This window comes from Montipora foliosa, chromosome 12 (genome assembly GCF_036669935.1).
Source record: "Montipora foliosa isolate CH-2021 chromosome 12, ASM3666993v2, whole genome shotgun sequence".
Classification (NCBI taxonomy): domain Eukaryota; kingdom Metazoa; phylum Cnidaria; class Anthozoa; order Scleractinia; family Acroporidae; genus Montipora; species Montipora foliosa.
This window is the reverse complement of record NC_090880.1, coordinates 30,995,249-31,010,183: the sequence shown is the minus strand read 5'-3', so window position 1 is coordinate 31,010,183 and position 14,935 is coordinate 30,995,249. Positions and strand designations below refer to the sequence as shown.

The 14,935-nt window shown below is 40.1% G+C and overlaps 3 protein-coding genes across 5 annotated transcripts in view; 2 read left to right on the top strand and 1 right to left on the bottom strand.

Moving 5' to 3' along the window:
* The first annotated feature begins 450 nt into the window (after positions 1–450).
* Positions 451–11,804, top strand: LOC137980442 (polyhomeotic-proximal chromatin protein-like). Of its 3 annotated transcripts, none has more exons than XM_068827889.1 (9): positions 451–539; positions 3,738–3,795; positions 4,216–4,849; positions 7,363–7,420; positions 8,254–8,420; positions 8,688–8,747; positions 9,567–9,651; positions 9,776–10,926; positions 11,580–11,804. In XM_068827889.1, the coding sequence occupies exons 1-9, from the start codon at positions 482–484 to the stop codon at positions 11,706–11,708; spliced, it is 2,400 nt and encodes a 799-aa protein (XP_068683990.1). In that variant the 5' UTR covers positions 451–481; the 3' UTR covers positions 11,709–11,804. The 3 variants fall into 3 exon arrangements, with proteins under 3 accessions (XP_068683990.1, XP_068683991.1, XP_068683992.1); XM_068827890.1 differs by having other exon boundaries at positions 469–539; positions 4,219–4,849; XM_068827891.1 differs by lacking the exons at positions 451–539; positions 3,738–3,795 and adding an exon at positions 3,956–4,043 and having other exon boundaries at positions 4,219–4,849.
* A 159-nt stretch (positions 11,805–11,963) lies between these two features.
* On the bottom strand, positions 11,964–13,448 carry LOC137980444 (uncharacterized). The gene has a single exon (XM_068827893.1). It carries the CDS (start codon positions 13,341–13,343, stop codon positions 12,111–12,113), a length of 1,233 nt encoding a protein of 410 aa, XP_068683994.1. The 5' UTR covers positions 13,344–13,448; the 3' UTR covers positions 11,964–12,110.
* Positions 13,439–14,935, top strand: part of LOC137980441 (tubulin polyglutamylase TTLL5-like) — a 31,595-nt gene continuing 30,098 nt past the window's right edge. Inside the window, exons 1-2 of the mRNA XM_068827887.1 lie at positions 13,439–13,585; positions 13,866–14,199. Of these exons, the coding sequence (XP_068683988.1) occupies positions 14,060–14,199 (140 nt within the window). The 5' untranslated portion in view covers positions 13,439–13,585; positions 13,866–14,059. The remainder of the gene's footprint in view (positions 13,586–13,865; positions 14,200–14,935) is intronic.

The window sequence follows — 14,935 nt, the reverse complement described above, 5'->3', positions numbered from 1 at the left end:
TTAAGGCCGCCAGAATATTTCAGGTGTCTATAAAGTGACATATCTCTTTGTTGCACAAATGGTGTTGAAAAGTTATTTAAGATAACACAAAAATCAATGAATCGATCAATAAAAATAAATGGTAACCCTCTTTCAACCGAACAATAGGATTTACTAAGAGATATGAAGGCAATTTTATATATCTATGTTTGCTTAAATGGACCATTGTCTAATGTTTGCTTCAGTGCCCGATTGTCTTGAATTGCTTACTTCTACGGGCGATTGTCTTAAATCGACCGTTGGTTGATCTTCCTTTGGCTGATAATTCGGAGGCAACGTCTCTGTATCTGAAATATTTTGACAAGTACCAGCATGAAGTACATCTTGTGTTACAGTAGCGTTACTGTATTGCGTTCTTTGGTCTTTTGTTTGCGGTTAAAAAGGGGTATTGTGTTTCAGTTAACCACACGCCCTTTCGCGTTGTTCGTTGTCGGCATGTGGAATGTGTGCAAGTCTTCGGTTTCGTTCTTTTCAAGATTTCGGCGTAGTGGAATTGATATGTGAGTTATCCTTTTCTTTGGTTTATCTTTGTGTTAGCTATACAGTACAGCATTCCTTCAGATCTATTTGGTATGGATTTTGGTTATGTTTGTTGCCCAAGTTTTATTCATATCGTTTGTCGATTTAATTAGCTCTATCGGTCGTATCGAAGTAGTCTGTTCTCATTTTGCGTGCTTTGTTTTCCTTTTGCGTCGCAAGTTTTGATTTTAAAAGCGTTGATTCCAGTGTTTTTAGTTTAGAATCTGATTGTATTACTTTCAGTGTACTAGTCGATACCAATGAAGTCGATAAATATATGGAAAATTCGTTCCTCGTTTTGGTACATCCTGTCTACTTTGATTAAAATGCGGCCAACTGTGGCTGTATCCCAGCTTCGCACAGAACATCACTGTGCGCACAATGTGTAGCGCTGAAAACTTATAAAAGAGCATTGTCTTTCCCTGGAAATCTCAATGAACCTTTCGTGACCTCGATGAATACTTCCAGCGGTTTGACATGAATGTTGAAAAAATATATAACCTTACCTACTGATCGACGAGATCACAAGAACGATTCCACGAAAAGACAATTGCCCACCAGCTAATGCCACTGTTCCTACTAACGGCATCTTTCCAAAATCATCGCCGACTATTAAAGCGTAGACAAAAAGATCGAGGTTTGGAATATAAAGAGTCCAGGCCCCACACGGCCAGTCCCACTGGTCACAAATAGTGTTCTCGCAGCAACAAATGAATGTTATCTTGTTGCTAACAATGAGGAATACATGTGTTATGATGCAATGTTAATTTTGTGAGACATCAGGGAGCTTAAGATCTACGACGGCGACGTCGACGAAAACGTCACCTCAAAACAGAACTTCGCTCTAGTAAAAGTCTTTCGCGATTATTCCATCTCGTTCACTTCGTACAATGTGGGCGAAGTATCCTAAAAATAAATTGGTACGAGTGGTTTCAGACTGAAAATAGAGAATGAAAGATTCTCTGTTACATGCTCACGTTGTCGTCAAAACCTAAAATTTAGTGATTTCACGTCGTCGTAACGCAGCGAACCGCAAAAATATGAGCTGAAATCCGTGCCGCACGTGCCAGCACAATTATTTATGCTCTTTTCAATGATATCATTGTTTTCTGGCGTTTTCGTCGACGTCGTCGTCGTAGATCTTAAGCGCCCTATTGCCTTGCATACGGCTGGCGCGCCTGAAATTTGAATTGACCAATCAGGATTCAGCAGGCGGCAAAACCTGTACTGTCCTGACTTCAATGAATGTAAACAGGAATAGCATTGAAATAAGGCCATTTATCTCACTGGAGATGGCATTAAATATTCAGGAAAAGGGACTTAAAATTTCCAAAACCATATCAGACTGTAAAAAGTGAGAAGTATGAAACGTTTTGTGACTCCAAGCTTGCAATTTGGCGTCAAAAATGGGTCACCGGCTTCTCGCATGGCAACTCGCTCGTGGTTCGCCTTTGAATTAACTTCCTGATCTTTCCGATCAGTGATACACCGCCCAAAGATATGGAGTAGAAACTTAGCACTTCAAATTACACTCTAATCAGTTAAGTCTGTTCAAATATAAGTGCTACACGGCCAACGTTTGCAAAAACGTAATCCTTCCTTGTTCGTGGTAATAGTTGTGTTATTTTGAGCAAAATATGCTGTTCCTCGTCAAAATAAACCCGGAATTCTCAACTTAACTATCAGAAGAGGCCAACCAAGACAACTTTAGCATTGTCTTTATTTTTGTTAGCTTTGAAGAAAAAGGCTGTTATCGTGTCGTTTCGGTAGGACAGTTAAATTTTGACTGCCGCTCGTTCTGCGGCGCAGCCACCGTATGCAAGATGGTGTTTCTTGCTGGATATCCAAACAGCGTGACTCCGAAGCGTGCATTGCCGAACGGTCACCCATCCAAATATTAGGGAGCTTATGAAACGACGACGCCGACGGCAACGAAGATGCTTCAAAACAATAGGTTTAGTGAGCAAAAACAATGGCTCTGCACGCCTTGCACGTGCGTTTTACAGTTTGGTACATTTCTTTGCCGTCATCTCCTAAATGACGACGTGAAATGACCAAATTCAAGGTTCTGTGGAGGACGTTAGCACATGACGATGAATTTTCAGTTCACTCTCTACGCTTCCAAGCCACTGATACCAGTTTAATTCCTCGACAGTTACTACACATTTTTAACGCAAAACGACATGAAATAGCTTCGTAGTGATACGAATAACGCGAACTTGTATTTTTAAATGAAGTCCTCGTAGCCGTCGTCGTCCTCGTTTCGTAAGCTCCCTATTAACTCCACCCAACAGAGCTTGACCCGTAACACTGTCACATGAAATCGAGGTTTTTTGTCCCAGAACAAGATGGCACCCAAACGCTGAAAATTGTGTGGCATCACGATCGATACCCGAGGGACATCCCGCGGGTCTGACACAATTAGGGCGCGGAATAAGAATACGTGGAGTGATGGTTAAAAGAGTATGTTTGGCGCGTTTCGAAGCAGCAAGGATAACAAAAATATGTTTAGAATAGCATTTTAGCAGATATTTGAAATGTATTCCTAATCCGGAATACGGTCAATCGAACGCACCCTTAGAATGCTTTCTCCTTTGTCGAACGCAATAAATATAATAACCAAGCTGTTTTCTTTCGTTGAACTTTTGTTCAGCAATACTGATCACAAAGGAATTTGCAATACGAATGTATTTAATTATCGTCCATGAAATGAATACCCATTTTGAAGTCGTTAAAAACTGTAATAAATTATTTAAAGTTTTCGATCATTTTGCGATATATGGAAGACATCGAAATGTGCGGAGTCCATTGCAAATTTCATTTAACAATGCCTAAAACAACAATTTTTGCATTTTTGGGGAAACCTATTAATATCCTCCTACTTTTTTACGGTATGTCTTTTTACAAAGAAATCCTTAAAGTTTTGCGCACTAAAAAAAAGCCACTTATTTCTTGTACGGCTAAAATTAAGCTTGAGTTATGAGTTGCTTTGATACGGTATACCAGGTGACAACGTTTGACAACGAATCAGATTAGCATATTTAGACATCCGCCTCTGTTTGTGAATCCCTGTTTCAACAATTGCTAATTTGCATTTTGTATTTGTTTCGTTGTATACTGAGAAAATGAATTGACATGACGCTATTATTATCTGGATTACTTCAATTCTCTGATTGCAGCACTACTCTTTGTCGAGCGCCTTCAATCGCAGTGCCGATGTCAAATCATTAATCATTGGTAAGTATATCCTACTTGAGATTAGCGTTCGTTCCCTTAATGAGGGATAAAAAAGTAGAACATTTGCGTATATTCAGAACAGAACCGTAAATAAGGTGAAAAAATGTACCAGAACAAACGCTGGAGGCTATGAATTATCATAATCACTCTACATGCAGAATTTTTCTTGTGTTGTTGTTCCACGAAGGAGATTTCTTACACTCACGATATTTTATAAAGCTGAGAGTATATTAACAACTGAACGTACGGTAAGTTCTTGCATAGCGTAAATTGATAAAGCAATTATTTAAAATTCTGTCTTTCATCCGCTGGTTAATATGCGCATATTTAAAGAAGAAATCATAAATCTTGGAGTGAAACAGTATTATTCTAGTCCGTGATTATTTATTCTCCTCTTGCCAACTTTCTTTTTCCATCTAGCAGAGTTAAAAAGAGGGATTTTGAGGGCAAAGGAACAAGCACAATGAACAAACAACGCGAAAAGAGTCTTAAATCTTTGCCTAAAGGCCGAGGAAAGGAAACTGAATTTCGCTCGAAAAAACAAAAGAATGAACTGCATATACTAAAAATGTCACAGGAATGGGACTTGAGGAGGCAGAAACGGCGACTGGACAGACAAAAATGGGTTGAAGAGCGGCGAAATCAGAAACTACCAATTTGGCAGCGTGTTGGAAATCTGCGCGTTCAAGCCAATGAAGAAATTTTGACTGAAGCAGGGAATGAACTTGTAAACAAGAAACAGCAATTTGAAAATTCAAATAAGGCAGAACAGAGCACTATTTCAAACAATGACAACATGATAGAGAATTTATTAGAACCTCGAGAAAAAGGGATGGCAAACGAATTACTAGTTCAAACACAGCGTTTCGCTGAAGGGACGGCTCAGAGAACAAGCCTTGGCAAGAACCAGAATGAAGAACCCGAGATAAAGTTTATTAAAATAGAACAGGCAACGAGGACGGTGGAACAACCCTTACTGTACAACGTGAATTTGGCAACTGTGGCGCAAATCACAGAACATGGTTCCATCTCGGCATTAAATTGCTCCTCAAAGGTAAGGCCATTTTCAATCTTTTTTACTACATATTTACACTACCGTGCGGTCTGTGGACATAAGCCTCAATATAAAAACTGGTTAATATTTGCATACAAGTCCGTGTTTCGTCAAAGATGATATTGAACGCGGTGAAAATTATGCGAAAAGTAGATTTCAATCTCTTTTCACTAAGTGTTTTTGATTTTTTGCGACGATTGAAGACATTAAAGTTGAACCTGTTTTTAGACGCGGATTCCTCCTCTCGTGGGTAAGAAATTTATGAACTCGAACTTTTTCCGTATATTGGAGGAGCTGAAAAAATATCTCGGCCGGACGCATAACAATTACCCTCATCGCCCGAATTCGCTTGACCATAACTAAGAAACTTTTCAGGCGATACTAATATTGCAGAATTCATAACAAAACTGACGCAATATCTTATTGCTAACTAATTTAAAAGAGAATATTTTGGTTTTCGTGAGCATAAAAACGAAATGTGATTAAACGAAACCAGCTCTTCGATTTTGGACCAAGAGTCGAAATAGTGTTACCTGATGATGAAAGTTTTGGGTCACTTTCATGCGCCAAACTTTTAATAACTTGCTTGGGTCTAAGACATTAACTTTGCATAGCGAAAGAGAGATATATGGCTCACAGTGTCAAAGAATATCAATTGTTTCAAACAGCCAACTTTTTCCTTTCCTCTAGGATTTTTCGTGTAATTTAAGATTAATTTGAAGGAAGTAACAGGATGTATCAGTTATACCCTTCCTTGTACAACATCCTTTTACAGTTGAAAGAGCCTTGTGAGATATCTTTCCGGTGTAGTTTCCCCTATCTGCGCATTTTGGTTTGAAAAACGTCCGTTGAATTCAAAGCGGTTCTGCATCCAAAACAAGGGAAATTGTCATTTTTAAAAATTGATTTAAGGCCGTCTTGTGATAAATTTACATAAAAATCACATTCTTCCATATGTTGCTAATAAAAATCCTAGTTATTAAATAATCGTTCAGGCAATAACCTGCCTTATTATATACTCAACATAATGTGGCGTTTCCGATTGGTCAGTGACGAATGCATAAATGGTTTTATAGAGGAATACGGAAGTTGCTATGGAAACACAGCAATTAAGTAATTTTGTTGAATATAATAAATGAAAAGTCGTCTAAACTTGCTCGAACATTTCGTGATTTATGACCACTCGTAATGTTTTGAAAGTTCTCGAACATTTCGTGATTTATGACCACTCGTAATGTTTTGAAAGTTCTCAAATTGCACTCGTCAACGGCAATTTTGAGAACTTTTTAAAACCTCACTCGTGCGTGCCAAGAATCACGAAGTACAGGATAGGGTTCATAGATCAGGGCCAAATTAACCAAGTAATACATAACACTCTGCATTGCCTAATAATCAATCCTGATTAACAAGGAGTGCATTCAGTCACTCATTCAACAAATCTTTCGATGTCAATGTGATAAATTGGAATGATATATTTACAGATGCAGAAATTCATGATAAAGTCGCAGATTCTGGTCAAATACAGCTGTAAGCGTGCTTACTAATCGCTGAAATCGGCCCTTTTCACGGTGCAGATGTGTTGACACAGTGGGTCTTACCGATGTTATACTTACCCTCTTATCCAAATATGAGAAGAAATTAAAATTGAAACTGTCAAGACACGGCGAAAGACTTAAAAAAACAAGGACAACAAAAAAAGCAAGGTGACACAGCATAACACCCACCTGGTGTGGCCAACAAAATAACGACCCAGCTCACTACATTTGTTGTGTGGAGCTGCCAGTTTAAAAGGTGTCTAAAACCTTCGCCATACTGGTGAGGTCCAGCAAGGTCGAAACAGCTGTCCATGGCTTCTACATGACCGGATGGTTGTGCGCATGCGTGTTATGTAGGCCACACCGGGTTGGAGTTTGTATCACTTTTAGGTTTTTCGTTCTACTTAAAAACCAAGGCCATCCTTTTCCTCATTCAAACGCGATAAAATTTTAGTTATACATGAGGGTGTGAACTGGTGGAGAGAAATTTTCGGTCTCATAAACCTTCAGGTCAGGCCAGGCCAGGATATCGAGAAAATTTTGTCACCCATGGAGTGCACGTTCGAAACGAACTGTAGACTGGTAACTAGCATCAGGCCATCTTAAATATGGCTTCTGCTTTTATATTTGAGAAAATTACTCTATTTTATGGAGGGCTTTGAACACATTAACTGGGATGAAAGGGAAAGTAAAGTTTGAAGTGTTTGACTACCTCAGCTTTTTTCGGCGGAGGTAACCCCAAACAATACGCCATTGACTCTGTATTTTGGGATATTTGTGGTCCTTGTCTGAAGGAAGCAGACTGGAATCCTGTGGCAAATCAAGCCACGGGCGGCTACCGATGTAACGAGAAGAGCTGTGGCCGTCTCAAACAAAATATGCAAATTTGTATGTAAGGGCTTGGGCCTTAGAGTCACCTCACTCAAATATTGGCGCCGGGAAGGACGTGGTTTTTAATTTGTGGTCATTTGTTTTTAGTCCCTAGACAGTCAACCCAAAGGCATTTTACGTGAATGCGAGACGTCACTGGAGAAAGGTACAATTAAGTAACCGTTGGAATTTAAAAGAGCTATTTATATATAACAAAGCGGACGAGGGGACTGGAACCTAGATTAAGCAAATACTTAACAGTAAAATATCTAATAATAATAAAAACAGAAAAGATTAATAAAGCATCAGCTTTTCACTTCCGACGTTGACGTTGAAAGCTGGCTCAACTTCTTGAATAAAGAAGGTCTCTTTTATTTTACAATGACAACGGTTACTTTTGAAAATGTATGTAGAGCACATACGAAACGTCAAGTCATAATCAAAATGAACAAGTTCAATATGTTTATCACTGCTGTTTGTGTCTTATTTTTGATCAAACTACGATGGCCCAAGAACAAAAGTATTTACGATACAATTAAGTAAATTTAGCAGTAGCCATTCTAAAAATAAACTGATGGACCCCTTTCCATCGCAGTCTTTGCAGATTGACGCGTCTGGGTTATGACCTTCTCAGTGGTGTCCTTAAATTAGAAAGGTGTCTCTTATTTAACGATCTCTGCAAATGGTTAGACTTTCAAATTTTTAGAGAGAGAGATAAAGACTATAAACCGTAAACCGGTAAACTCTGAGTGTTTGCAAAGAGTGGGACTCTAAATTCCCGGTGTCGAGGTCTGACCAAAGGTGACAATGCCCTCTCAGCTTCTGTCCAAATGAGTCTAGTGACAAGCAACTCACACCAAGAAATCATTCGTTGTTGTGATTAGTGATTGACACTCGCGCTCTTAAATTAAAATGAGCCATTTATAAATCAGAAGGCAATGGTAAAATGATATTTATGTCTTCAAGTTATGCCTTCCTTTGTACATTTTCTTCCCACAGCGCCCAAAGTTTCGGGAAAAAGCGAATTGCCTTCTGCTTCAATACAAAATGTGGTGCGTGTGGATAGGACAAAGGATGCATCGAAGAATGGTGAACCAGAGAGAGCATGCGCAGACCGAAAGCGAAAGATAGAGGCTATCAGTGTGGATAATGACTTAAGAGAAATGGTAATCATTCACATTATACATGCAGTTTCTAAACCTTTTATGCCGAGTGGCCAATCAGGCGACTCTCTAAAAATAGCTGCGTAGCGAAAATTAGATTTAAAAAAAACTATCTTTGTATGGGGCAACGGTTATCTTATCTCATGTTCTCTAAGCTAAGAAAGAATGAAGAACTGTATGGTGAAGTACGGCGCCTTGTTTTTTTTCCAGTACAATTTAAATGACTTGAAATATATTTCCTGTGATAAATTTTTTGTTTTACTTCTTTAGCCCTCGCTTATGCGGGTGGACAAGCCGACAACTTTGGAGAGCATAGAAAGGCAGAACAGGGTGAGAATGTCAAACTGTTTCAACATCCAATCAAACACTTTTTTCCTCATTCCTTATTCCTGATAAGAAGAGATGGCATTTTCGTCCAGATGCCGCGATCCTGTCGGTCTTGCAGCACCCAGAATCGCGATCGACCTCTGGGGACGAGAGGTTAAGGAGCAGGCCTGGCGAAATGGCAAGCGCACTCCCCCTTCCCCTAATCATTGTGGTCCGGATTCGATCCCCGGACTCGGTATCATAAGTGGATTGAGCTTATTGGTTCTGTACTCTTCTCCGAGCGGCCTTTTTTTCCGGGTAATCTGGTTTTCAAGTCTCCGCAAAAAGCAACAGTTTATTTGACCTGTTTGAATTTCACGTGATAAGAGTTGACTTTAGTAGAGCACTTGTTCTCAGGAAGATAAGTTTCATCATCGTAAACATCATCATTACTATTATTATTAAATAGCCTGCATGAATTTCAGGCGCCAGAACAAAGGGAAATAATGGTGTGAACAGTCAACTTACAAAAATTATCAACCAGGACCTATCCCCAATTTGTCTTCCTTCCCGCAAAATCGAATTTGAAAAGCTTTTCTTGGGTTTAAATGTAGCTTCCTTTGCCAAGGCCCGTGTGCTACGTCTGGAAGTGTAGGTATACTCACCCCTTCCCCTTACTTATAGAAACACGTTTTCCTTTTTTGGAGTGAAAGGGCTACAAAAAGACATAATGTTCTCTCGTGTTATTGAGGAAAGATTGCGTGACGAGCCAAAATAATGTGATGGTATTGATTGCTGATGTGAGTGTTTCAGTTTTTAAATGGATCTTGTTTCTTCCGTCAGCCTGTCACGATTTCGAGTTCTGCGAACGAATCCGTCATAATCAAGCCTGTTGCTGGAGACATGGGGCAGAATGCAAACCGAAAAGGTAAAAGTTTAGGTGTTGCTATGACTACCTCCCGCCCTAAAAAAGTGTAATTTCATTTGTTTATTCTCAGTTAGACTCTGGTTCCTGATACATTACTGACAACACTGATTTCTGTTTTTGGTAGGAGAAGCTATGCCACAAATAAAGCAGTGCTATTCCTTGCTCGATCGCCGCGAAGAAACACCGAACGTTAATTTGTTCGCAATCAAGACGTCGCCAAACAACTCGGCTTCAGTTCCAGTTCCAGTGGCATCGCCAGTCACCTCGACAACAGCAGCTTCCGAAGTAAAAAGTCAAGCTGCCTCACCGTCAGCAGCAGTTGATTCTAAGTGCATCGTTTACTTGTCAAAGGCACCAGCCTCCGTCGTTTCTACACCAGGCTCTTCCAGTCATTCCCGCTCGGCCGGCTATCTTGTTCCCGTGTACAAGGCAAATAACAGAGAGACTGCGTGTGCACTTCTTCCATCGAGTGGCGCACAGCGACCTCATCGGGTAGGAGAAAAATCCGGTTTAGAAGAGCGCTTGAACGATAACAAGACGGATTCTAGCATCGTTGGCTGCACAACCATGCCACACTATGCAGCGCATTCTTTCCCGTGTCCACGTTCAACCGTGACTGGAGTGAAAGAAGCTCATGCAGGATGTGTTTTCTCCACTGGGAAGTTTACTTCTTACTCTCAACCCCCTCCTGTATTACACAGGGAGCCCATTCTTCCAACTGCAAGAGTTCATTCGTGTCATGAATTGGTCCATACCAATATCATTCAAGGTCCGTCACATTGTGGAGACTCTGTCCATACTATCGTTGGCCCAACATTGGGCGGATGTAAGAACCACGTCGCTAAGGTACATCACGAACCAACTCTACCGCAAAAAACAAATGCTGTATATAGCATCGGCTCTTTGAGGCCAGAAACGGCAATTTTAAGCGTTGTAGGAGCACCGCTGACTGACGAAATGAAAGGCGCACAAGCAGCACCGGAGAAGCTGCACTTTCAAGCTTTGAATCGATCGACGGAAGTAACACCAAACCCATCTTCGTTGAACCCCCAAGAAGTCATTTATAATCCAATGTCTTTTTTTGTACGAGCAAAGCTTGTTCCACGCGAGGTGGTGACCGTGAGTCACGGAGCGGAGCCCAGTTCTCCTCTCGTACAGTATATCAAGACCAATGCGATTTGCGACAGGGAGCTGACAAAGTGGACCGCGAAAAATGTGGCGGATTTCATCTCTGCTACGGATTGCGCGGATAAAGCGGAACTGTTTGTGGAGCAGGTTTGTAGCGGATAAAATTGTAGCAAAGCACAAGCAAATTTGAGTCACTGCAACTGTGATTCGCTTGATCCAAACGGTTTAACCGAAACCCTTCCAGCAAAAGAATTAATTGCCCTTTTTACAAATGCAGAAACACTAGAAAGTACTAATTGCAAAGAATGTACACCTAAAACACGTTGATTAGGTGAGTTCTGGGCGAAAGTCTGGTGCTAAAAAGCCGCATATTGAAGGTGTTACAGGCATGTATAGCTGGCCCAGGTGCTGTTGCCGTTTGTTGCGCAAAAACGCCTGTGGTTAAGTTCCTCTTCAACGGCCAATCGCAACCTATGAAAGGCGGACAGTCAAATACAGAGATCACAACTCAAAACTACTGGCTGTAGTTTTCGCAAAACGCTGGGAAAATGAACGCAAGTAGGTGATAGGTTGGTCCAGAATGACCCCACGAGACTTTTTGCCCAATACGAAAACGCAATAAAGAAATCCAATTATAGAAGGAACGGTTAGTTTTCCAACGCCGAGGGTTCTAGAGGCACAAATCCGTTCAGTCAGATCTTTTGAAAAGTTCAGTTACTTCTAAAAGACGCAAAGAAGGTAAGAACATTTCAATTACAACTTAACATATTTTAATCCATCCTTCCTTTCTCCTTATTTAGGAAATCGACGGCAAAGCGCTACTTTCGCTGTCACCAGAGATGTTAATGAAGGGACTGAATTTAAAACTTGGCCCATCAGTGAAGCTCTACAACCATATCGCAAACTTAAGAACTGCGCTTCTACTTTGAAGGCGTCTCTCTGGAAATACGTCATCCATAATATCCACTCGTTGTAAATATTTCCATTTTCTTCTAGTACTAATAAAGGCTACGTTTCTGTTCTAACGAAGATTGTCAAGTTAATTGCTTAATCTGTAATAGTTTTATATTCGAAATCTTTTACAAGACGTTTAGGACTTCTACAAAGTTAATCTCCACACCACCCCGAGAAACAAAAAATATCGTCTTTGCGGAAGAACTGCGTCCGGGATAAACTATGGCAAAAATATAAAGTGGCAATTTGGAGTCAACCTCGATCAGCACTGATTTTTATTTGTAAAACTCAGTTCCAAGGCAACGACGCAAATATGTACTTTTTCATTACAAATCATACTATAAACTGAAGATTGCTATTAATCCCACACCTTCTAACTAGAGCACCTTCACACCCAAACCGCACATTGAAATAAGAGTCGAAAACCAAGCGAAGCTAGTACCGGATGTCAGGTCACCGACTTGGAAGCCAACGTTGGTGTGCTGTGCATACTGAAGAAAAAGAGTCAGCTGAGAGCGACTGTGAAATGGGTGTCCTGTTTGCCACTCATCATCTGTTGTCATGTTCAGTTGCTTCAGCATTCGATTGCAACTCGCTGTCACAGATGCAGCACAGTAGCTTGGGTAGACAAATACATAGAGGTATGTTAAACTCACCAGAATGGATTGATAAAAGAAATACCAGTTCGTGGTATATTTGAAAAATGAAACCATGTTTGCAACAAAAATGACAGCAACAATGGCAAGAAGAAACCAGTGCAATACAAACCAAATTTTCAAGGACTCTGAGGTGCTTGACATCTGTTCACACAAGCGCTTATGAATGCGTATGATATCATCTGTGGTGCAGCCGGTGGCAGTTCTAATTTCTGCGTGAGATTTTGCCACGCAATCTCTCATAGCGTTCGTTATCAAAGCAAAGATCCAGGAGCTTGTCAGGACAGCCCATTGGGGTGCAATAGACAACGAAACTGACAAACAGTCAGTAAGCTTTTCTTCAAACGTTAGGTTAAACCAAATTACCTTTATAAGAAGGAAAATCCCAAAAATAAACATCGAACAGTTTAACTTGACCCACACGGAACGCCCTGCAGAGCTGTATGCTTTGTCGATGGTCACGCAATACGCTGACCTGCCCTCCAGTTTCCACATGCACAAAAAGAACGCTGCGTTTGATATTAAAATAGCAAAGTTTGCAACCAGTGATAAAATGCCAAGCAACTCAACTCTTTGCAAAGTGTCTGTAGGTGACAATAAAGATGACGATGAATTTAACGTAGAGTTGCCACAGAACCATGAATTGAGAGGGGTGACCAAACGCTTGCAAAGAAACGCATAATAAACAGCATCAAAAATGTAATAGACGTCAAGAAATAAGACGATCGCCATCATGATAGCACGGATACCTTTTTTGGGGTTCCATAACCCCACGCCAAGAGCCGATCCTTTCAAAAATACACCGGAGCAAAACAGACTTTCTGATCTTTTCCAAATTCTGTGAAGGAGACTTGAGGAGGCAAAGGAGCATCTTTGAGGGACTACTTGATTATTCGGCAAACCCGAGGAAAGTAAATCGTTGAATTCTTCGTTCTGTGTCTTTTGCAAAGCCATCAAAAAGAACACAATCTGGTCTTGAAACACGCTAAACTAAAAAAGTCACGCAATCTGAAGTCTACCCATAAACCCTTGCAGGGTTAGATAAAAACGAGGAATGTGCATAAAATAAAATGGCGGACATTTTGAAACTCGGCGGAAAATGTCCTATAATTTGAACACATTGCAACTTCTCAACGCATAGACAGAAACTCTTGTAACAAAAGGCTCATATCATCGAAAGCTAAAATTCTCTTTCGGTACGGATTTTTTTTGGATTATTTTTCATAAAACGAAAATTTGATTAAGCTTATTTTCCTTTCGGTTTGTAAACGCCTTGTACTTGTCAGAATATTTATATATAGCTGGAATGCACAATGTTCTTCTAATCTGGGATCATCGGGGTTTTTATTGCCAGAAGAGCCCTCCTTAGACAAGAACACGAATTTGCTTCTAAGCATAGAGGATCAAGGTAGTACTGGATTTGTTTGGACAAGGCTTTCGTCTGTTTACTTGCATTGTTTGGTTTAATTTCGATAGCTGTCACTGGAACTTTCGCGAAGAACAACGACAACAGCTGGACATCAATGCAAGCACTTAGTGGATTGCTCACAGTTTCCTTATTGATTTGTGGTTCAAATTTGTTATTGTACAATATTGTCAACAAATAACCTTACATGCCTATGCACAAAGGATATCAGCAGACAGCTGCAGACTTTTAAATCCCTGCAGCTATGCCAAGGCCACAGATCCCCGTGGGATTTTCGGATTCTGACTCTGCAGTAACAGAAAATTATGAATGTACTGAAGAATCCGAAATTCCAGTAGCTTGTGAATTGGAGGAATCTTGTGGTGATTTGGAAGATAAGACAAGGTAAACTTAAGCTTCGAAGTCTTGAATTGGGGAGGTGGGTGTGCAAATAAAATGGAATGACCCAATTTGTAAGTGCAATAATATTGGAAACTTGATGCAAAATGCACGGTAATAACATTTAAATGTAGAGTGGCTCTGTTGAAGTCTCTTTTTCAAGATGGTAGCAAAGTTCTGTTGATTGACTCTCCTTTTTAAGTTGGTGGCTGAAATGGATGAATCAAGAAGACATATTGCTTTCAAATTTTTGCTCTCATGTAAAATGATAATTGCTTGATTTCATGCCCTTGTTTTAGACTGCATTAGTATCTCACAGGTGTGCTTCTTTGTACTTGAAAAGGATATAGTTTATGGGTGGATGATCACATTGTTAACCCTGTTCCCCATAGACAACCAGTAAAATCGTCCAGGTGTTAGACGGAGTAAAATCTTTAAAGTGCTACTATAATATAAAAAAAAATCACTTCCTTTTTTATTCTGATTGTAAAAGTGTAATTGTAAACTTAACATCTGACTGGCAAAAGGTTGTTCCAAAGGTTGTTTACTTTGAGTGTAAGTTTTCACATTTCACAGTCTTCGATTAGTCACATTCAAAACTGACAGATTGGACCTCAGAGAGTTGGATCTTGGGAAATGTGGCGTCATTTACTCACTAGCAGTAGCTTAAAATTTCATCATGTAAATTCAGCTTATTATATATGCAAATCACAAGTTTAAAAGTTTGAAAGTCTGAAATTCC

Excerpts from the sequence above, each read along its gene's own strand:
- LOC137980442 (XM_068827889.1), top strand. The coding sequence starts at position 482 with ATGTGTGCAAGTCTTCGGTTTCGTTCTTTTCAAGATTTCGGCGTAGTG. Across the intron at positions 8,421-8,687 it reads ATAATGACTTAAGAGAAATG|CCCTCGCTTATGCGGGTGGA; the intron begins GTAATCATTCAC and ends TTACTTCTTTAG. Across the intron at positions 9,652-9,775 it reads GCAGAATGCAAACCGAAAAG|GAGAAGCTATGCCACAAATA; the intron begins GTAAAAGTTTAG and ends TGTTTTTGGTAG.
- LOC137980444 (XM_068827893.1), bottom strand. The coding sequence starts at position 13,343 with ATGGCTTTGCAAAAGACACAGAACGAAGAATTCAACGATTTACTTTCC.